This window comes from Lutjanus erythropterus, chromosome 4 (genome assembly GCF_056507025.1).
Source record: "Lutjanus erythropterus isolate fLutEry1 chromosome 4, fLutEry1.hap2, whole genome shotgun sequence".
In the NCBI taxonomy this organism is placed as follows: Eukaryota; Metazoa; Chordata; class Actinopteri; order Lutjaniformes; family Lutjanidae; genus Lutjanus; species Lutjanus erythropterus.
The window spans coordinates 15,213,202-15,234,708 of NC_139320.1; the positions used below are offsets into that span (position 1 = coordinate 15,213,202).

Consider the following 21,507-nt stretch of genomic DNA (forward strand, 5'->3'; position numbering starts at 1 on the left):
AGTAGTCGCCATGTTTGCCAAATTTCAGGCAAAAAAATATCCCCTCCAGCCCCACTACGTCCTACACCTGCAATAGTAGAGCTATTTGAGCAGATAACAGTGGACTGTATAGGTCCTTTGTTCCACACCATTATGTGCTATTATAAACTATTTTAAGAAAATCATAAGGCCTTTATTAATGTTCTTAAGAAATATATTTAATAATTTCTGATTATAAATGTCTTATAATGTAACGATAACTTATATAGTCTTATTAACAGATATTAATGTTAATTATTATTAAGGCTTATTAGCATATTATACAGAGTAACTGTTTTTTAGGTGGCTAAGACACATTTTATTGCTCACCCTTACCACAGCGTGTCGGCCACCATCTACTGTAGCTAATACACTGACAATGGATAAATATCTCATAAAAATCCACTTCAAATAGTCTGAACCATCCCTTTAAACCTGACTGTCATGTAAAAGTCAGGTTGTGTGACAAAAATGCAGAGCAGCACTTTTTCTTTATTCAGTGTACGCTCATCCTAAACCTGATTCCTCAACTAGGAACGTAACAAAAGGAACCACTTTGTCAGAGAATCTCGGTTAAGTGAATCACAGCCAGTTTAATGCATACAGGAAACATGCTTTCTCTTTTGTCTCCCTCTACTTTCACCACCATTTCCTTTCCTTTGTTTTTCAGTTTTGATTCTAAACTGCTTCTTTCCGTCCTCTATCTGTATCAGCATCTTTCTATAGCCTTGTTCGCCCCTCTCTCCAGTTTCTCATGTCGAAAACTTTCTACCAAAGTTATCTTTTTCTTTTGATTCCCCTGCTCCGTCTCCCCATTTAGCTTCCCTCTCCTTCTCAGCTCTTTTCCTTCCATCACTCTCAGTTTCTTCACCTCTATCCTCACTCCCTCTGTCTTCCTCTCAATAGGATTATGCAAAAATTGAGGCTCCTTGCCGCCTCGCTGTGAGTTTCAAAGCCATTTCCTGCAGTGCTCTGGCTTTCTGTTTCCCTTTCTTACACACACACACACAAGCTCATTTGCAGACTCATGTACACATGCACGCACACATGCACACACACTTCTACACTTGCATGGAGTTGTTGCTTTTTTAGCCGGCGTATTTTTAGCTGGCCCATGCTGAGTGTGTTATTAGCCCTGCCTGGTGCCCTCCTCTGGAGAAATGTCTTTTAGTGCCAGCTGGCACAGTTTTTGCCTCTGCCCGCCTCACCACTCGTAACCCACCACTACCTCATCTGCTGTAAGGACGTAATCATCACTTTATGTAACCATGAGTTGTAGTAAAAGTGGCTTTAACATGCTAGTAGCTTGTTGATCTCACCTCTTCAAATACATTTATTGTGCAAGTTGGTCACTTGCCTCTTAAAGGGATAGTTGGGATTGATTGAAGTGGAGTTGTTTGTAGTACTTCTTGATAGTCAGTGTTTTCACTACAGCAGATGGAGGTCAGTATGCACATGTAGTTTGGAGAAGAACAGTGCCAGCAGAACCAGCATGGAAGCTGAACTGCTGTGGACAAAGTCAGCAACAAAACATAAAATAAAATAATTAATATCAGTTTAAGTGTACACTATATTTAGAACATTTTCACTGCTTTACCTTGCCATCAGACACCCTCTTATGAAGGTACACCGCTATTATTCAATTCAAATATTGCTCCAATTTTTGTCAAAACAGTCATTTTACCTCACAGAACACAGGAGGTGCTCGTTTACTGCTGCCTCGATCGATTTGTTTGTTTGTTCCCGTGTGATTTTTGTGTTTATAAAAGGCTTTAGTTTGGATTCACTGGAGTCGCACAATAACGCAAACAAATTATTAGATCAAGGGAGCGATAGAACAGCAACTCCCATAATCTGTGAGGAAAAATGATATAATGGCAGTGTCTCATCGGAAAAGGCTATCTGATGGCAAGGTAAAGTGGTCTAAATATAGCGTGCACTCAAAATGATGTTAATGTGTTTTAAGTGGCTAAAACACATTTTGCAGCTGACCCTGTCCACAGCAGGTCATTCCTTAGCTTCCCACACTGACTATTGATAAGTACTGCACTTCAAAAAATCAGAACTATCCCTTTATAATTTGTTTACTCTAATAGCACTATTTTTATGTCTTTTCAGAGTGGGAAAAAGACAGTCAAGGCAGTATTGTGGGTTTCAGCTGATGGACTCAGGGTGGTGGATGACAAAACTAAGGTGAGCAAGCACTTTTTCTTTTTGTGAGTTTCCTCTGTCTCCTTGTTCCATCCTCTCCCTCATCACTCACTGGGCAACAAGGACAAGCAGGGGAAGTGTTATGTGTGCTCCAGTCACATACAGTACACACCACACAGGTGTTTAATCTATGTCTTCATTCTCAACCTCTGCCCACAACAAGATAGCAAAAATAAATTAATAAAATAAGTTTGCAGGTCAACAGAAGACAGAAATATCTTCTCCAGCTCCATCCATCCTTACAGCATCTACTCTCTTTTATATTTTCACATTCAATTAAAGGATCAGTTAGTAGGATTTAGTAGCATCTAGTGGTGAAGTTGTAGATTGCAACCAACTGAATACACTCGGTTCACTCTCTCAAGGTTTCTGCAGGTTCTTAAAAAGTCTAAAATATAATTTTGGCAGGTCTTAAAATATAATTGGATCTTGAAGTCAATGATACTTTTATAAACTTGCATTAACCCCAGTCTTGTTTTTGGTAAAAATTTGCATTAATTAACAAACAAAGCCAACACGAACCAATAACCACTAATGCACACGGTGCAGCTCAGTCACAATTTGTCAGGTCTCGGCCAACTTCATACAATTTGGAGTAGATTTTATTAAGAGATGAATTAATAAGAGATTAAGTAGCATATTTTCTGCCAGTATGGCATTTGGGTCTCAAATTTTGTTCAGAATGGTCTTAAAAAGTTCTCAAAAAGCCTCAGATTAAATGGAAGAACACAAAAAACATTTTCCATCCTCAGACACCAACAAAAGTGTCATTCTGTCCCAGTTTTATGACGCCACCTTAAGGCTGTCAGCGGAAGGATCCACCCTGCATCGACTGTCTTGATGCTTCCAGGCTAGTTTGGGTGTGTGTGTGTGTGTGTGTGTGTGTGTGTGTGTGTGTGTGTGTGTGTGTGTGTGTGTGTGTGTGTTTCCAAGCTGACATATGTGACTCATGGTTTCTTGCTGAAGGTTCTTGGTGGGGGAGGGAAGATCAAGTAAACACAGACACACACACACGCATGCATGCACTTGAGGAGTGTCTGGTGGCTATAGGGAGGCCTCCTACAGAGTGAGTGCAGCTCACTGCGGCTCTATTGAAAGCTGAGCAGCATAAAGAGCAGCAGAGAATAGAGGAGAGACAGAGCGAGCCTCTTTTTCTCTCGCCTTTTCTCCTTTTCTCCTATGTTCAGAGGCCATGCACATGACCTCACCTCTCTCCCTCTGCTTTAATCTCCCTCCTATTTTTCCTTCGGTAGTGTTTTTCATCTAAACATATTAAAAGATAAGACTGGAGATATTCCATGTTTTTCTTATTGTCAAAAGCCAAATCCTGATACATCTTAGAGCTCCTTGTTGCCCGAAAAACAGTAAAAATACATCAGTCAGCTGGACTGTTGTACTGACTCACATGTTCCTTTATTTATGTGAACATGGACACTGTAGTTTATTTTGAGTCAATCCCACAAACACCATCCTGCTGCTTGAAATACTCACTGCATTATAATAATAATTAACCAATAATTTTGGTGCACCAAATTATTATTAATCCGCAGGTGGAGGCAGGGCGTTTGCCAGAACAATGAGAAAGAAAAGGATATCAGCTTTGCAGTGTCAGTTGTTTTATCTCACTTCTTGAGAGGGATGTTTTTTTATAGAAATAAAAGCTTTTATTGCATGATGCCAGCTTAATGAAACATATTATTATGTAATTTTTTCTACAAGAATTTGTAACATGAATTTCCAGCCATTGTTTTTTTGTCATCAAACATCGTCTCCTTATGTAACCTCAAGGCACAATGTCACGTTGTTAATACAGTGCATTATGTGCATGTTAAAGTGCATTGTGTTTGGACACACGTGCTCAGACTTGCCTCGTACCGTGGCCTTTCCTTCAAACAGCAAAATACATTCATTGATACATTTTCCACTTTAAAAGAAAGTTAAACTTTTAGGATATTCAATACATCTTGCCACTGCTTTACAGTCCCTTTTCTCTTTAAGTGCCTCTTCATCACCTTTTATCATCAGTTCAGCCCCCATCTATGAATCAGTAAGCACGCCTAATAACGCCCACACAACCATTATTCAGATGCTTTCCCACAGTCCCCGAATGTACAGTGCATGTGTGTGACGCAACCCCACATGACCTTCATAATGTAATTTCAAAAGAAATGAAACAGTAAAGCCTTTTTTTTGTGCTCAAGGCAGAGAGACTTCTCTGCAGAGATGAGACACTCTGAGTCACATGCTGTTCACCCTGTTCATCCTTTCAGTGATGCAGGGACATGATCTGAGTCATTTTTACCCACAACACACACACACGTTCTTTTTGTTTTCATCAAAAATACACCTCACATGAGCACAGGCGCACACATTGCTCTCTGCTCAGCCTTTCACCTCAACACCAGCAACCCCCTTCATACACTAATTGGCCCTACAATGAATGAACTGTTATTCTTCCACGCCTTTCTCTTTATTTTCTCCTCCTCATCCTCCCTCTTCCTCTCCCCTCACTTTGTTTCGGAAGGAGAGGAAGGAAGTGCGTGGATGAGTGTGTGAACCCTCATTCTCTTTCTTGTCCCTCTCGCCTCTTGTTTTCCTCTTCTTTCTGTTTTTGGTGAGTCAAAGAGGTGAGTCGGGGGCCCCTTAATGTACACAGAGAAAGAGAAGGGCCCCTCTTAGTCTCCTCTGCAATGACTATAGACACAGAGACGAGCTGAATAACCCTTTTATCGAAGGAAGGGCGAGTGGGGGAAACATCTCAGAGATGAAAAGAGGGTTCAGTATCATTAGTCTGTGGTCATTTTCTTTTTCTGTCACTGGTGGATGTGTAAATAGGTTGGGGTGAGAGGGGTTTTATTGGGTTAACTGAGGTTGAGAGCGGTGTGTCAAGTATTGGATCAGCCGACAAGCTGCTGTGCTTCAGCACTGAAGTTATATTTCCTGTCTGTCAGATGTGATTTGATGCGATCTACTTGCTGGAACAACTCGATTGACTTAATTTTTATTGTGCAAGCCGCCAAATCCGATCCTCTCTGACCTCCTCTCTGTTTCTTTTCTTTCTTTCTCTCTCAGGACCTCATTGTGGACCAGACCATAGAGAAAGTTTCATTCTGCGCTCCTGATCGTAACTATGACAAGGCCTTCTCCTACATCTGCCGAGACGGTACTACCAGACGGTGGATGTGCCACTGCTTCATGGCTCTCAAAGACTCGGTGAGGGGGCAATTAACCTTTTGTCTGCTCCCCAGGGATTTTCTCTATTTTCAGAGTTAAAGTCCAGTCCAGACATCATGTCTGGGATGACCTCTGTTCCATTAACTTCTGTAACTCAATGCAATCTTTTATTCAGCAATTTTAGTTCATCTGAAAAAATAAAATATGACAAGACAAATTGGCATTCACTGCAACAGCTGCTATTAGAAGATGAACCTCCGGCTGCAGCTAACGAATTTCTTATCATCAAATAATCTGTCAATTATTTTCTCGATTAATATATTAGTTGTTTGGTCCACAAAATGCCAGATAATGTGAAAAATGTCAATCACTGTTTCCCAAAGGCCAAGATGACATCTCCAAATGTCTTTTGTCCACAACACAAAGATATTCAGTTTCCTGTCAGAGAGGAGTAAAGAAACCAGAAAATATCTCATTTGAGAAGCTGAAATCAGAGCATTTTGACATTTTTTTTTATTGAAAAGTAACTCAAAACAATTAATCAATTAGCAAAATAGTTGGGAATTAATTTAATATTTGATTAGCAATTGCTGAATTGTTGCAGGTCTAGTTAAAACCTTATAAATTTAACAGTGCAAAACTACAAATAATTGGTTAGCATCCCTAAAACAACAGCTATTGTTTTGTTTTGTTTAATTGAATTGTTTTTGTATATTTTGTAGCTTTTGTAGTTAGCATGATTACTAAACCTTGGGTATTTCCATGTGACTGACCTTGGAATGAGGAGGCTGTAATGTAAAGACCAGTGCAATAAAACCGGTGCTGTCATGGTACATAATGGTTACAACCCCATGGTGGTTTCATCAGCTTAGACTGCGAGTTGGATTATTAACGTGGACGGAAGAGAAGCACAGCACAGACCTGCGGGATTAGGAGAGGGGATTAGACAGAAGCCTGTGGAATTATCTGTCCATCTCTGTCTGTCTCTATTTCCACCCCTCTCTCCATATCCCTATCTGCTCATCTTAAAGTCAACTGTCTCTCCGACAGCCATCATGGCTGTCCCCAAAGAGAGGAGGAGTGAAGACAGGCAGGGAGAGAGGGGTGAGAGAGGTGGTGGGAAAGTAGGATTTAATTGCAAAAGGCAGCCTGGAATTAGTGGCATTCAGTGCCTCGGAGCGTGAACGTTTGACAATGGAAGAGATTTAAGGTTGATAAATGCACTCTAATGCCAATCTTCACTGTGACGGCTGTATTTTATGTGAATGTATGAACTTGATTTGAAGGCTGACATGAAGAACAATCATGCTTGATACATGTAAACATTAAAAATGAAGATCATGGGCAGTTCCCAATCCACGTTAAAGTATGGTTCAAATTTTTGAAGTGTAGCTGTATGAGGTACCTGTCTGTGTATTACCTACAATAAATGGTGGTGAACATGACCCCAGTTTGGAGAAGCAGCAGGAGTCCTGGTGTGAGGAAGCTAAGCAATGAACTGCTGTGGATGTGGCCAGCAGAAAAATGTGTTTTAGCCACTTTAAAAATGGCCACTAAAGAAATTAGTATGAGTTTCATGCTTTATTTAGAATATTTTCATTGCTTTGCCTTGCTGTCCGACAATATTTTCTGATGGGAAACTACTGTTGTATAAGCCAAAAATTATTCTCTCCTAACCAACCAAACTCCATATGTGAAATCAGTTATTTTACCTCACAGAACACGGTGGTTGCCGTCCTACTGCTGCCTTGGTTTGTTAGTTTTTTTGAGTTATCGTGTGACGCCAGTGAATCCAAACTAACCTTTTAACGCAAAAATGTCACACAATGACACAAAGCACCAGCAGCGCCTGTGTTCTGTTACTATAGGTATAACTAGCGATAACTATCTCATACAACTCCACCTCAAATCATATGATCTATCCCTTTAAGTGTATATGACCTTTAAACTGCTTGTTATATTCACTGTTTTCTGCTCCATCAGGGAGAGAGACTGAGCCATGCAGTTGGCTGTGCCTTTGCCGCCTGTCTGGAGAGGAAGCAGCGCAGGGAGAAGGAGTGCGGCGTGACGGCTTCCTTTGACGCCAGTCGCACCTCTTTTGTGCGTGAGGGCTCCTTCAGGGCCAACTCCTCCTGCAGCCAGCAGGGCAGCAGCAGCGAGCGAGACGACAAGCTGCCGGACAAAAAGAAAGGTAAAAGGATATGTCGAACAGTGAACTCATGGAGTTGAAAATGTGAGTAGAGCCTTAAAGGTAGAATCGGTAGGATTTGTCCAAGCTGTTCGTAAATGTACCACAAAGATAGTTAATTGCTGAGTCTCATTCCCAGGATGTAAAATACCAATGTTTTGGGTTGGTAAAGTGTTCTGAGCACAGCAAAATAATGAGGAAATTAGGGAATACGTGCAGAGTCTCTGCAAAAACAGCTGCCACCACACACTTCTAGTGGGCCATAAATAATGATTTAGAAGGCTTATGTTTATGAGTCTATATGTTCTTTTTTTTGGAAAAGGTTGCATATTATACCTTTAAAATGTTAAAGAACATACTGAACAACTTATGGAGGGTCATTGCCAGAAGACACCTAACAGTAGATGATGTTCAACAGTAACACGTGTCAATCAGAAATGACCATGTGCATCCACTTCCTCCTCCAGACCAACCTTCTGCAGTCCCAGCCCTCCCACCTGGCACTGCCTCCCCACCCGAGGGTGCGGCATCCCCCATGGAGCGGCCAGAACCTGGCGGGCCTCATGCCATCCCACGCCGCCACGCGCCCATTGAACAGCTGGTGCGTCAGGGCTCGTTCCGGGGATTCCCGGCCCTCAGCCAGAAGAACTCTCCGTTCAAGAGGCAGCTGTCGCTCCGCCTCAACGACCTGCCGTCAACACTGCAACGCAAGACCGACTTCCAGGCCAAGAACCCTGGTGAGTTGAGAAGCTCTTGAAGTTAGACTTATAAATGTTGACAAAGGAAGCTGCTGATCTTCTGATAACAGTGACTTTACAAGTTTACAGGGATCTCAACCTTCTGCTGCTGTGACCCCTTCACAGAAACACTTAGCTGTTAATTAAGTTCAGCTGGTTGTCAGAACTTACATGACGTAAATGAGCTGCAGTTAGAGACTACAGCTGCACTGTATGGTTAAAAAAAACAAAACAAATGCAATTTTCATTTTTACTGGTGTGACACTCTGTACCAAAGAACGATTTGTGGGCCAGAGCATCGCTGCAGCACTGCAGCACTTCATTATAATGCTGTTTTGTCACACATTTTCTTTTATCAAAAAATTGCAGCTTCTGCAATTTAGATATTGCACTCGGCAACATTGTGATTTTAATATTCAATGAATTACGCAGGCTTATTACGGGCAGTATGGAAATTATTAGAGGAAAGTAGAGGTCAGAAAATGGGTTATGTATTTTTTTATGTAAGTTTTTGCCTGAAGGAGGATTGAGGTTTTTTTTTGTTTTTTTTGAGAAAATAGAGGACAATTTGTGTAACTTAGCTTTATTTGCATTTTATTACAGCCATCTCTTCATCTCAATAAAAAAAATTGAAATGGGGATCATTTTTATATATACTATATTATAGTCTCTTTGAGCAAATGGGTCACATTTTGCTTTAGCGTTAGTTTTGATTAAATTTGGCAACAATGAAATGTTCTCATTAATTTCATTCCAAGATTACTTCAAGTGGAAAAGCAATTGGACATTTAGATCATTATAGGATGATAAAACAAACACAGCAGGCTGCAGGTTTCACAGACACTTTACCACGCTGTTCCATAAAATCATCCCGCATCACACTACAATAGTTTCTCTAGTCAGATATCTGATAAAGAAATAGGCAGGGAAACATCTAAAACATGCAGGGCAGGGGTCCTTGAGGACCAGGATTGAGAAACACTATTCTATGGCATTCAATCTCAGAAACTGTTTATGTTTTACAAAGGATTTAACCTGATCCAGGCCATACAACCATGATAATAATCATATCACATTATACAGGATTAGTAGTATACAAAATAATAATACATATATTTTTTTAATACGCTGCCATTGGATCAGTGCTCTATCAGCCAATATGCAAAGTTCAGTTCAGGTCAGACTGGACAAAATGGTGTCTAACTACTATTTACAAGCTGTAACAGAGAGGAGCCTAAATCATACTGGAGGTTGATGACATTAACTTGCAGAAGCAAAAGGACAAAATCTGGTCATGACATCATCATTGATCCACATTTCATTTATGCTTGGTATGAAATTGCCTCTCCAGTAGCCGTCATAAAATCTGATTGGATTTCTCCTTTGCAAACACAAAATATATATATATATCTATATATGTTTTTAAGAGGGATTTTGCTAATGCGTCATGGTTGTTTGCAGACTGGAACATTATTACATTTTCAATTTGGCATCCCTGACCCACATTCTGTATGAAAAGGTCTTAGAAAACATATTACACAATAAACCTTCGGCAGCAAATCTCAGATGCATTTACAGTATGTCTCGTCATGTTTCCAGACAGACAAAGTGTAATTCTTCAACCTGATCCTGACGCTTGCCTTCTTCTGAATGTACTGTAGTCTGAGATAAAAAGCAGCTCTATGAAGGGCAGTTATTATTACTATTAGTGCCAGCGCTGAAGGCTAGGCATGTGTGACTCTGAAAGCTCCTGGCTTTTTACTAAGGACAATTAATAATAACTGACTTACCCCTCACAGGTTGAGACACACACACACACACACACACAGGAACGCACACACATAGACACACCCTCTCTGTGTGGTGCCACAGGATCAGAGCGCTCAGTAGCAAGGCTGATTATAGTCATTAGGAGAGATGAGAGAGTTGACTGGGGGACTCCTCTGACTGGAATACTAAACCACATCATTCAACTCCCACTCTCGCTTCATTTCTCATATTCACTCCTTTCATTTCAATCTCTTATTCCCCATGATAATTAATGTATGTATGTAGGGCTGCAACAATTTGTTGACAGTTAATCACCAACTATTTTGATAATCGATTAATTTTCCAGGAGTTCTTTGATTCCAGCTTCTTAAATGTGAATATTTTCTGGTTTCTTTACTCCTTTATGACAGTAAACTGAATATCTTTGGGCTGTGGACAAAACAAGACATTTGAGGATGTCACCTCGTATGTCATCAACTAATTGATTAATTGAGAAAATAATCTACAGATTAATCAACAATAAAAAATAGTCACTAGTTACAGCCCTATATATATCCAGTGGTTTGAATTTTACGCAGTTTGAAGCCTACATGCACAGTGCTCTCCCTCTCTGTCACACACACACACACACACACACACACACACACACACACAGATGTACTCACTAAGCAGTAGCAGCCAATTCCACTGCCTCCCTGCTCCCTTGTGACTCTCTGAACAATGTGTGTATTGATTTGTGCGGTCAATCAGCTGTCCTGGTTAGCCTTTAGCAAGCCCTCTGCCACACACACACACACACACACACACACACACACACACACACACACACACACACACACACACACACATTCACGTATAGACACACATGTGAAGAGCTTAGAGTGCTTCTGAACTCTCTGGGACATTGACTAGTAGGGAGAGTAGAGGAAGAGAGGGATCACAGGGTCAGTCTCTGCAGAACAAAGCACAGAGAAATCTTTAATGGGAGACCTTACACATGCCTGTAGCATCCACTGCACTCATAACTGACCCATCCTAAGTCCTGCCCCTTTTTGCTTTGTACTCCAATAACAGTTGAGAAAGTTTAGTACCCAGCAGAACCTCAGTCAACTTTCACCTGTCCTATTTTTTGTACTTAGATATGCTATGTGCTGGGCTTGTCTATGTTAAAAACAAAAACAGATTTTTCAGCAATTATTTCAGCGTTTAGCACAACAACCAAGCACACCTTACAAGGATAACATAAAGATAACACTTTCGTTACCAGGTACTTTACAAAGGAAAGACTAAGCCTTCTGGAGCTCTTTAGAAAAGACAGACTCGTTCTTTGACATGACAGCTAACAATTAGCTCACAGACAGTCTCTTAATAGGAAGAGCGGCAAATGCCATAGCCGATGAAACCTGCCTATGTCTCATAGGCTTGCAACAGTGTGGGGTGAAAGTCAGGGCAATTTGGCAGTGAATGTTAAAAACCATGACATTTTAATGTTTTTCAGATATTTCTCAGACCTCAGGTACCCAAACAAACTGGGATGTCTGTCTGCCATAAGTCATATCGTCACATTTAAGTTAATGTTAGCATAATGTTAGATAACTAGCTAGCTAATCGTTTATGCAGATTAGCTAATTATCCAGTGTTTGCTAACATTAGCTATCAGGATCAATGTAGATTTGGTAGCTGGTTTGCTATCATTTTGCAACAGAGGAAAACACCAGCTAACTAGCTAGTTATCAGCTGATATAGATGAGCTAAATAGTTAGCTAGTGTTCTGCTAATATATATATCTCACAGGTCCCCCAGCAACATCTTTTGGACAACATCAAAATTTGGTCTTCTTTTCAACATAGATGAGCCTTGCACATAGCATATCAAAGTACAGGAAACAGGAAAGGAGAAAGTTGACCAAGGTTCCAAAAGAGGCAAGATTTAGGAATGGTCAGTTAAAAAATACATGTCCCTCTCAAATGAGAGGGACATGTATTAGAAGCACAAATGTTTAATGTTTGACCTACAATGACCCATCTGTGTGGTAAATGTTAATTTACTTCACTTTAAACCCACTCTTCCATACATTCATTCCTCTTCATGTACGACTTCTTAACACAGTGTCAAAAATGTTATCAAACTCCTCTTTGTCAAGTGTTTTGGACAACTGTGCATGGATGTGGACAACAAAAACAGGAAGGATGAGGGAATAGAGGAAGAAACAAAATTCCTCTGTCTCTGAGGGACCAGGCGACAAGGAACAGGGAATTAGATATGATATCTATTTATATCTGTGTCTGTGCGGGAGAGGTTTAAAGCTGTAGTCCAAACCAAAGTCAGACGGGAACATTATGCTGCCTAATCCGCCTCACTGGTCGGATCAGTTACAGCTGGTTTAAAAACACGGATAAGCTAAGCCCAATTCACCTCTGTCTGAGTCATCCCTGTGGACAAGGCAGACAAGGTGACATAAGGTGACATAACAGGCTGAAATAAAGTACATAGTACATAGAGTATAATGCTTGGTCTGTAAATGTTGTGATGAGTAAGTACCTTTTTATTTTTAATAAGAAGTCCCTGATTAGCACAATACCATGTTTGTTTTGAGAATCTTGTGTTTTTGATGCTTTTTAGGTCAACAGCGGCCAGCATCAAAGTCTTCATCTGCTCCACTTTCTATGCTTTTGATGTTAACTGGGTCTGTTACACAAATGAATAAATACTTTCTCTCCTTTTTGTTTTCATCCCTCTGCTCAATCCTCTTCTTATCCCATTCCCCCTTCTGTTTTCATTACCAAATTGCCATTCTCTCTTTTCCCTCCTCCCCTCCTCGCCTCCCCTCTGCATGTCCCTTTCTTGCTAGTACCAGAGATGGACATGGGGTTGCCAGGTGAGGGAGACAGTAGTATTAACGCCCTGTGTTGCCAGATCAACACCTCCTTCAACAAGCCATCAGATGAGCTCTTCTCCAACCCTTCTATGTCTGCAAATGGCCCTCCAACCTGCACTGTGCCCCCTGTCCTGCCTCCACCACCTGCACCAATGCAGGGTAAGCATCAGATCAATAGCAATATTGATTCTTTTTTTCAAACAGTGCACGCTCTGAATTGAACTCAGTGGTGAGGAAATTATTACTCCTGTTCTAAATCTTTAATGTCATCCCTCCAGCAACTTCTTCCTGGGTGCAGCCGGAGCCTCCGCTCCACTCTCCTCCTCCGGTTTCCGCAGCGATGCAGATGCAGATGCAGATGCAGATGCAGAGTGGACACAGGCGCACACCCTCCGAGGCTGAGAGATGGCTCGAGGAGGTGTCCAAGGCTGTCAAGGCTCAGCAGACCCCACCTCCAGGCCCCACCATCCCCACCATCCCTGGACCACCCTCCATGTCGAGTCAGCAGATGTCCAGTCAGGCAGCCATATCAGCCGGCCCCGTGTCCACTGTCCCCTTGCCCCTTGGCACCATGTCCAAACCTCTCATCTCGGCCCCCTCCGCTCTCTCAAGTCAGGCCCCGATGCCCCTTCCACCAATGTCAATATCATCAGTCCCTCTAATACCAGGCCCTCCCGTCTCGGGTCCCCCTATGTCTCTACCTTCCATGTCCATTCCCACAATGTCTGGTCCGAGCATGTCTGGGGCCCCCATGATCCAGCCTTCCCTCCCTGGAGCCCCAGGCTCCCTTCCAAGCTCCATGCAGCCCTTCCCCTTGGCTTTCGATACCACTCCAGCCCCCGTGGGAATGTTCGCCAGCCAGCCTGTCCAACCGGCATTTGTGCCCATGCAGACCTACATGCCAGGCCTGGCCAGCAGTATGACCTATCCCAACGCTAGTGTGCCTGTGGTGGGCATCACACCATCACAAATGGTGGCTAATGTCTTCTGCACTGCCACAGGCTCATCTGGTGCAAGTGGAGGCATGGGCTCAGCCGGAGGAGGACCCAAAGTCGGGTCTCTTGGAGCAGTCGGGCAGCACCATCCTCACCCAGGAGGGCACACTGGAGGCTTTTCCACACCACCGTTCTCTTCCACCCCACCATTATCATCAGCCATTAATGGCCTCCCTCCACACAGCAACATCATGATGGACCTCCAGAACGGGACCTCCAGCAGTGGTGGTAATGGCAGCAGCAGTAGCAGCTGGCCGCCAGAGGGCAGCCAGCTAACAGCTCCGGCAGCCAGCGATTCCCAAGACGATGATCGTTTTGAGGCCAAGTGGGCGGCACTGGAGGCCAAACCAGCGCCTCAGCAGCAGCCGCAGCAGCCAGGGAGTAAGGCACCAGCTGCAGCAGCCAACCCATTTTCCAACAATCTTCAAAAGACTTTTGAGATTGAGCTTTAAGCCAGAGCTGGCCTCCCAAAGGTAAAGCTGGAGCTCTGGAGTTAAAGCCTGAGAAGGCCAGGCGCTGACTCCAGCATCCTGCTTCAAACGGGATGCCAGCCCTGAAAGTTAGCCTAGTGTCTGACCTGTGGCAGCCTAGCAACCTGCCGAAAGCTCTCGCTGGAGTCAGCGTTATAATGATCTTAATTGCTTTCTTTACACTCCCACAAGAGCTTGGAAGGAAGTTGCTAGATTGCTTGGCTGCCACTGGAGGATCACGTCTCTCGCTCACTAGACTTGATGGACTGAATCCTCCACGCGCCACCCCACCTCTCTTCCCTGTTTTCTCATCTCCACTCTGGCTTTACTTTACCTGCTGCAAGTCCCTGGATGTACTGTACATGCCCCCCCTGAGGACATTGTTGGTGGGGGGAGGTTGCGGCACAGCTCAGTGGTTTCTTTCTTTAAAAGGGGACTCCACTCAGATGCATTCCAAACCCATGAGATGTTTTTTCTTTTCTGGTGGAGAATTTAGCAGATATGGATACACTACAGAGAAGCAGAGAAGTGATTTGTTGACTCATGATCAGACTGATGCTGATCTTAGCCAAGCACAGCAAAAGTTTGGACACCTGAATGACTAGCCAATGATGTAAGATCCGACCCTACCAACTCAAAAGGACTTACTGACTAATAGTAGAGATTTATGGCCAAAATTATTTTATTTATTGTATTTCTTTTTTTTTATTTTAACAAGTTATATATACTTAAAAATCAAAAATTTAAAGCAGTGTTTCAGGAGCATTTTTCATCCCCTATATTTATATTTGTTGAACCGTAAAGAGGAGGGAAACTACAGGTAGCAGGCAGGTAACACATGTGACTGGGCAGCAGTAGAGGGTAACAGGAACCAAATAGCAAGGGCTGACAGTAACGTGGTGTGTAGTGCAACATGTGAGACAGTAAGTGTATATAGTGGCATGTTTCTTCCACCCATTAGCCCTCACTTATTTACACTCCACTTCTGCTGAGGCCATATTAAGTCAGTATGGCTTCATTTTGGCTCTGTAGCCCATTTCTGTTGCTAAAGCATCCTTTCAAGGGTCACTGGGACATTAAAAATTGCTTCAGGATATCCAGCACACAGACACTCTGGACAATACAGCACAACAGGTCTTTGGACTCCATCTTTTCCAGACAAATCCAAGGAACTTCAACAACTCAGTGGAAACAAAAAAAAAAACACTCTACAACACTGTGCAACTGGTTAAAATGATGCACTACATTCCAACATTCATAAATCCTTTAATGTGTTCAAACACAGGGTATAGTCTCATCACGTACAGTATGATTGTGTATTCCTCTCTATGTACAACTGCGCCAGCTGCAGTAGTACTGCACTCACTACACGCTTTGGGGACTGATGATTAGAGGTGATAAAAGAAGAGGAACATAACATAACATCAGATATAGACTGAGGTGTGGCAAATCAACGAACTGAGAGAAATGAAGGATATATTCCTGATGCAGAATTATTAAGGACATTTGATTGAGATTAACAGGAAGAGAAAATATAGAAGAGCAGAGAAAAAGATTGTTAGAGTAATGAAGGAAGGGTAACCTGTATGTGAGAGACTGAAGGTGAGAATGGAGTTATACCTTTTGAAAAATGAGATGGAGGAAGTCTGAAGAGAGGAAAATGAGATAAGATATGAAAAAAAAAGTGAGTGTGAGTGAGTGAACATATTGAGAACAAAGACACATTCATCACGCAGCCCACAACCTGAGCACTGTCTGTCATTGTTTACATCTTTTTGTCTCAAGGCTACGCCACTTCCATTTCAGCATTGTGTTCCTCAATTCTGAAAACCTCTCAAACAACATATTTGATCATATTTCTTAAAAAATGTTGCTTATTATCTAACCGCAGTCTCATAAACAAGATTTTTTTGCTAAATATGTGCAACTCCCTACATAGTTCAAACTTATATACTGTCAGAAAAGCTTTCTGTGTTTTAGCTTGCAGTTTCTGGCATGATTCATAAAAGTTTAGGGGCCATATTACAGAAACTTCCATATCTTAAGTCTTAAGATAAGTTTTTTCACAATTTGGTTTTACAGAAGCAAGTCTAGTAATCCCACCTAATCTTGCTTCATCCTATCTCAGGTCAGGAAATCCTAAATATTCAATCCAACATCACTTATCTACTTTCAACTATCCACTGACACTATTTTTCTCATCTCACTAAGCTAAACAACTTTGTAACCATTGTTTTTTTTTTTTTTTTTTTACGTACTTAAACATACATTGAAACCTACAAAAATCGAGCAAAACAACCACGGCAACTTAACTTCAAGACATTTGAATTTCATCTGTAAGGAAATTCAAAGATGTTCTTTTTGGGAAATTTACAACAACTCTTAAGTTGAAATAGTAGACACAGTCTCCACCGTATCCAGCATCAGTTGTGTAAAGGCACTGAAAGAACAGCCATACAGATTGAACAAGTTTGAACTACCGTTACCTACTGTTGGCAAACTCTACTGTTAGTTGCTGTTCGTGAACACTACACCTAGCTACTGTAAGTTAACAGTACACTTAGCTTTTGTTAGTATAAATTACTGTTAGCTTGTTAGTAAGTATAAGCTACTACTACAGGTGGAAAAGTGAAAATTTAGGACAGATTAATGGTTATTCTGAAGTTAGGAGAGTTTATTTAAGATTTTGGGAAGCTATGATGCTTGTGTAATACAGATTTCTTATCTTGAGTTCGGATCAGATCATTGACTTAACAATTGATTGTCTTTTTTTTTCTAACCATAATTACCATGGTTAACCAAACAGTTATGATAGGATGTGTAAGGAAGTTTCTATAATACGGCCCCAGGTCTGTTTGAAAAGATGCAACATTATAAAGTAAAGATGTTATTTTGTAGAAGGGCTTTTTCATTTTATTTGTAGCCATCAGGTTGTTTCTATAAAAACTGTAATCTGACCAGAGATGCTGCTGTTACGTTCCTTGACAATTGAATTGTATGGATATGGACTGCCACTGATTAAGTTTCCTGCTCATCAACTCCCCTCACTTTAATTAGTTTATTGGGTCTCTTCCTGTGGCGGCCATGCCGGCTGATAGGCTGCTTTCTCAGAGAACCTAAATTTATGTGCCACCGGCCTAATTTATACCATCACGGATCCTCCCAGGGTTTTGTCCTTTGTTCTTGGACGAATCAATATTTCTTCCCCACCGAATAAATACCCAAATACCCTCCTCTCTCTACAAGACAAGACTGATTCATTCATGAAATCAAATGCTTTTATTTCACTGAAGATCTATTTTAGCCCTTGACTCTTGTTTGCACGCCCTCCAAATTATAAATGTAGGTTAATTGTGTTCCACGTTAAAGCAAACTAAATGACCTCATAAACTTGATTGTAAAACCATAGTTTAGTGATGGTAACAAAGCAAACCAGTGGAATTTATTTTTAATCTTTATTTACAGAATTTTTGTATTTAAACCTACATATTTGTATTGTAATTACATTGTACAAAAGATAAATAAAGTAATATAATATTACTCCTGCTCGTGTTTCGTAGGTTGTGTCTTTTCCAGCATTCTTCATATGACTTTTTGATTTTTTCAATTTCTCTCTCTATTCTTTACACTCACCTTTATTGTCTTTCTGCCTGCCCAGGATTTCAACTGTTGTCTTTTCTTATTGATCTGACTCTTCTTCTTGTTGTTTCCATCCAGCTGTTGAGTAAATGCAGGACAAACCTCTAAAACATGTCAAATGTTAAAAAATGTGAAGCATTTTCATCAGATGGATTAGACTGCACTGGATTGAAGCAGTTTAAATACCTTCCTGAATATCTTTAAAATACAGCGAAAGGTCATAAAAATTAACATTTAAAGGCAATAGAGTTGCAAAGTGGAAGGAGCTATTTTGGGTTTTCTGGTTCCAGAAGTAAGTCCCATTACTTTTTCCCATAGACAATGCCACTTGACCCACAGATCCAAATCTACTGGTGGGACACAGAACTCTCCTTGGTAAACCTTCAGCTCATAAGATTAAGAATATCTGGTTTCTGTGTCCATAAAAACTTAGACATAAATATTAACTACAACTCCAATGGTGCATTTGGTAAAAGACCTGTTTTAACTAAAGTTTTTAGTTTTGCGGCTTAAATGACCGACCCATGTTACATAGCTTTAATAAGTGAGCTTTAGAGGTGCTCTTTACCTCTGCTTCCACCAGTCTGTATGTTTTGTAAGCGAGTGACTCCTCTTACCAGCTTCATATTTAACAGACAAACAAGAAAGTGGAATAAGCAATTTCCCCAAACTATTCCTTTCCAGTTATTATTGCCCTTCACCAGGCGCTCCGTTTACCATACTTACATTCAAAGACAAAAACAAAGAAATGCAGTGACAGACTGAAACAGCTGACAAATCATAACCTTATTCACCTTATTCCTCTCCTCTTGTCTGAACCTTGTCTCCTCTCAGAAATCCCCCCCCCCCCCCCCTCCCGAGCTCATGGATGTAGCTGCTGTCTAACCAGCACTATCCTCCAGTCGGCCGGGCTGAGCTCAGGTCACTAATGGAACGAGACAAGGCCTCTTTTCTTCTTAAGGGTCGTGAGAAACAGGGCGGATGCACACACACACACACACACACACACACACACACACACACACACACACTGAGCTCTTGAGTGGTGGTAGCAGTAACTCTCACTCGGCCATTGTCCTCTGATCTGAATCTGTGTGTGTGTGTGTGTGTGTGTGTGTGTGTGTGTTGCTGAGGAGTCAAAGAGTGAAGATCAGCAGAGTTTGATAACTGTGTTCAAACTCCAGTGGACAGATGCTTGTTTTGAAGTGATGCTGGATGCATGTTTCAATATCACCTTTACACACTTTCAACATCACCTTTTACACGTTATTGTAATTATTTAACTGTGCATTTTGATGCTTTTTAGGAAAGATAAGTCAAAGTCAAAGTCAGTATGTTCTTCCCAGAAGAACTCTGTTTGCAATTCTCAAATCTATAGTTCATTACCTCATAACAGTTTTCACTCAGAATTCCAATATATATGTACAAATATCTTCAGTTTATCCAGTGATGCATTGTATTAGCCTCTGTGAAAACCATCAACATCAACTGCACTGCTCTTCTAACAATCTGTATAACCCAGGCGCCTTCGTCTACATGCTCACTGTGTAAATCATGTCCAATATTACAGTTTTCTTTATTACTTCCTTACTCCTATGTCTCTACACCGACCTCTTTTTTTCTCACTCAAACTCAATCACTACCAAATCTCTCACTCCATTTTGCACATGTTAACATGCTATCATCAAAATTGTTGACATTGAAAACCTATTATAATGCAAAAATTACTGAAAGTTTCAGTGCAGTTCGCTACATTCTGCGACACACAACTACACAACTGTGACAAACAACACTGAGTGCTTAGTTTAATTCCTTGATAACTTCTATGACTCACTTGTCCCAGGTGAGAAACGGAGGCAGGTGTAGCAGAATTCAGATTGTTTTGTACTTAAATAGAACAATCTTCCAGTTACTGAGTGATTTCCAGCCCATCCCAGGATGGTGTCACTTTCCCCTCCACCTTAATCTCCGTCCCTCAAAGCCAGACAGGAATGTTTTTCCTCATGGAGTTGGAAAGTTTATGACCACTGTCCACATGATCAGATGTCCCTCTTGGACACAATGAATGCTGGATGTCTGGACATATCTGCCGAAGTTTGCCAGGGAAGGATCAGGCGACAAGACGATTCTTTCCAAGGTGTATTTCATGAGAGGACATGAGGTGTGATGTGGATGAGAAACACACAAGACAGGGTTGAATAGCACTGTTGTATTTCTATATTTCTATGTTGCCGTCCCACACAAGAATGTAGCCCATGTTTAATATGTACAGTTTTGTAGTGCATTACTAGAAGTGCTTCAGTTTAACTTCGTGCACTTGGAATTAGTCTATGCGGTTTTATAGGTACCGGTTACTGGAAAACATGAATCATATTTAATTATATTTCCTAAAACAACTATATTAATAACTAATTCATATGCTGCCCATACAAACACCCAAGCAACGAATGAACCACAACACTTTGCTGTTCAATTCAACCTTGTGCAACCGTATTGTCTCCACCTGCCTGTACACTGTGCATCATCCTGTACAATAAAGTTGGTTGCAACAGCCTACATAGGAGATGGAGATGCTTGGTTGCCATGGCTACATGGTGAAAGACTAATTTATAACAGCTAAGAAGTGCTTTAGTCTGCAAAAACTGCCTCCTGTACGTAAAAAAATTAAAGTGCCAGAAGAAATGATAGTAGCTGAAAATACAATATCATCTTAATGGATTGCCAAGGCAGGTGTATGTGTGTGTGTGTGTGTGTGTGTGTGCATGTTTGTGTGTATGCTAGAGGACGTCCCCTGTCTTTTATTTAAAGGCCTATTTTCTGTACATACAGTGGCTGAGGCTCAAATTTGAAGTGTGTGTATGTTCTGATCATTCAGAACAGATTACTTCAAGCTAATCACATAAGAGGGTGTGTGTGATTTTTGTGTGGTGTGACTCATTGCAGCTAATACTATCAGACAGGCAGAGATCTTTGAATGTGTGGATGGAAAACATTACTGAGGGCTATGTCGTTTCACTTCCAATTAGTGCTCTCTCTCTCTCTCTCTCTCTCTCTCTCTCTCTCTCTTCACTGCTTTTATGTAGGTCTGAATGAAGGTTGTTGCCGTTTTATACAGTCAACAAAAATAAAAACAGGTTAGTTTTTGTTTTTGCTCCCATTTTTCATTAGTTGAAAAAAAATCTAAGACTTTTTTTTCTGTATACACAAAAGGTTTATTTCTCTCATTTTTTCACAGGTTAAACTTGGGCCATCTAACAAATTGGTCAAATTTGTTAAAATCCGTGTTAGTGAGCACTTCTCCATTGCTGAGACGATCCATCCACCTGACAGGTGTGACATATAGAGATCTAACAGCAGGATTATTGCAGAGGTGTGCTTTGGATTGGTCACAATAAAAGACCACATTAAAAAGTATTGCTTTTATAAT

General features: G+C 41.2%; 1 protein-coding gene across 6 annotated transcripts in view; it reads left to right on the forward strand.

The window, feature by feature from the left end:
- numbl (NUMB like endocytic adaptor protein) overlaps positions 1-14,710 on the forward strand; it is a 75,246-nt gene extending 60,536 nt beyond the window's left edge. For 3 of the 6 annotated variants that reach the window (XM_084717079.1, XM_084717078.1, XM_084717075.1), the window contains exons 4-10: positions 925-960; positions 2,137-2,211; positions 5,302-5,442; positions 7,387-7,594; positions 8,059-8,328; positions 12,950-13,135; positions 13,255-14,710. In XM_084717079.1, coding sequence (XP_084573205.1) covers positions 925-960; positions 2,137-2,211; positions 5,302-5,442; positions 7,387-7,594; positions 8,059-8,328; positions 12,950-13,135; positions 13,255-14,423 — 2,085 coding nt within the window. In that variant the 3' untranslated portion in view covers positions 14,424-14,710. The remainder of the gene's footprint in view (positions 1-924; positions 961-2,136; positions 2,212-5,301; positions 5,443-7,386; positions 7,595-8,058; positions 8,329-12,949; positions 13,136-13,254) is intronic. The other 3 variants (XM_084717076.1, XM_084717077.1, XM_084717074.1) reach the window with 3 other exon arrangements.
- The last annotated feature ends 6,797 nt before the right edge of the window (positions 14,711-21,507 follow it).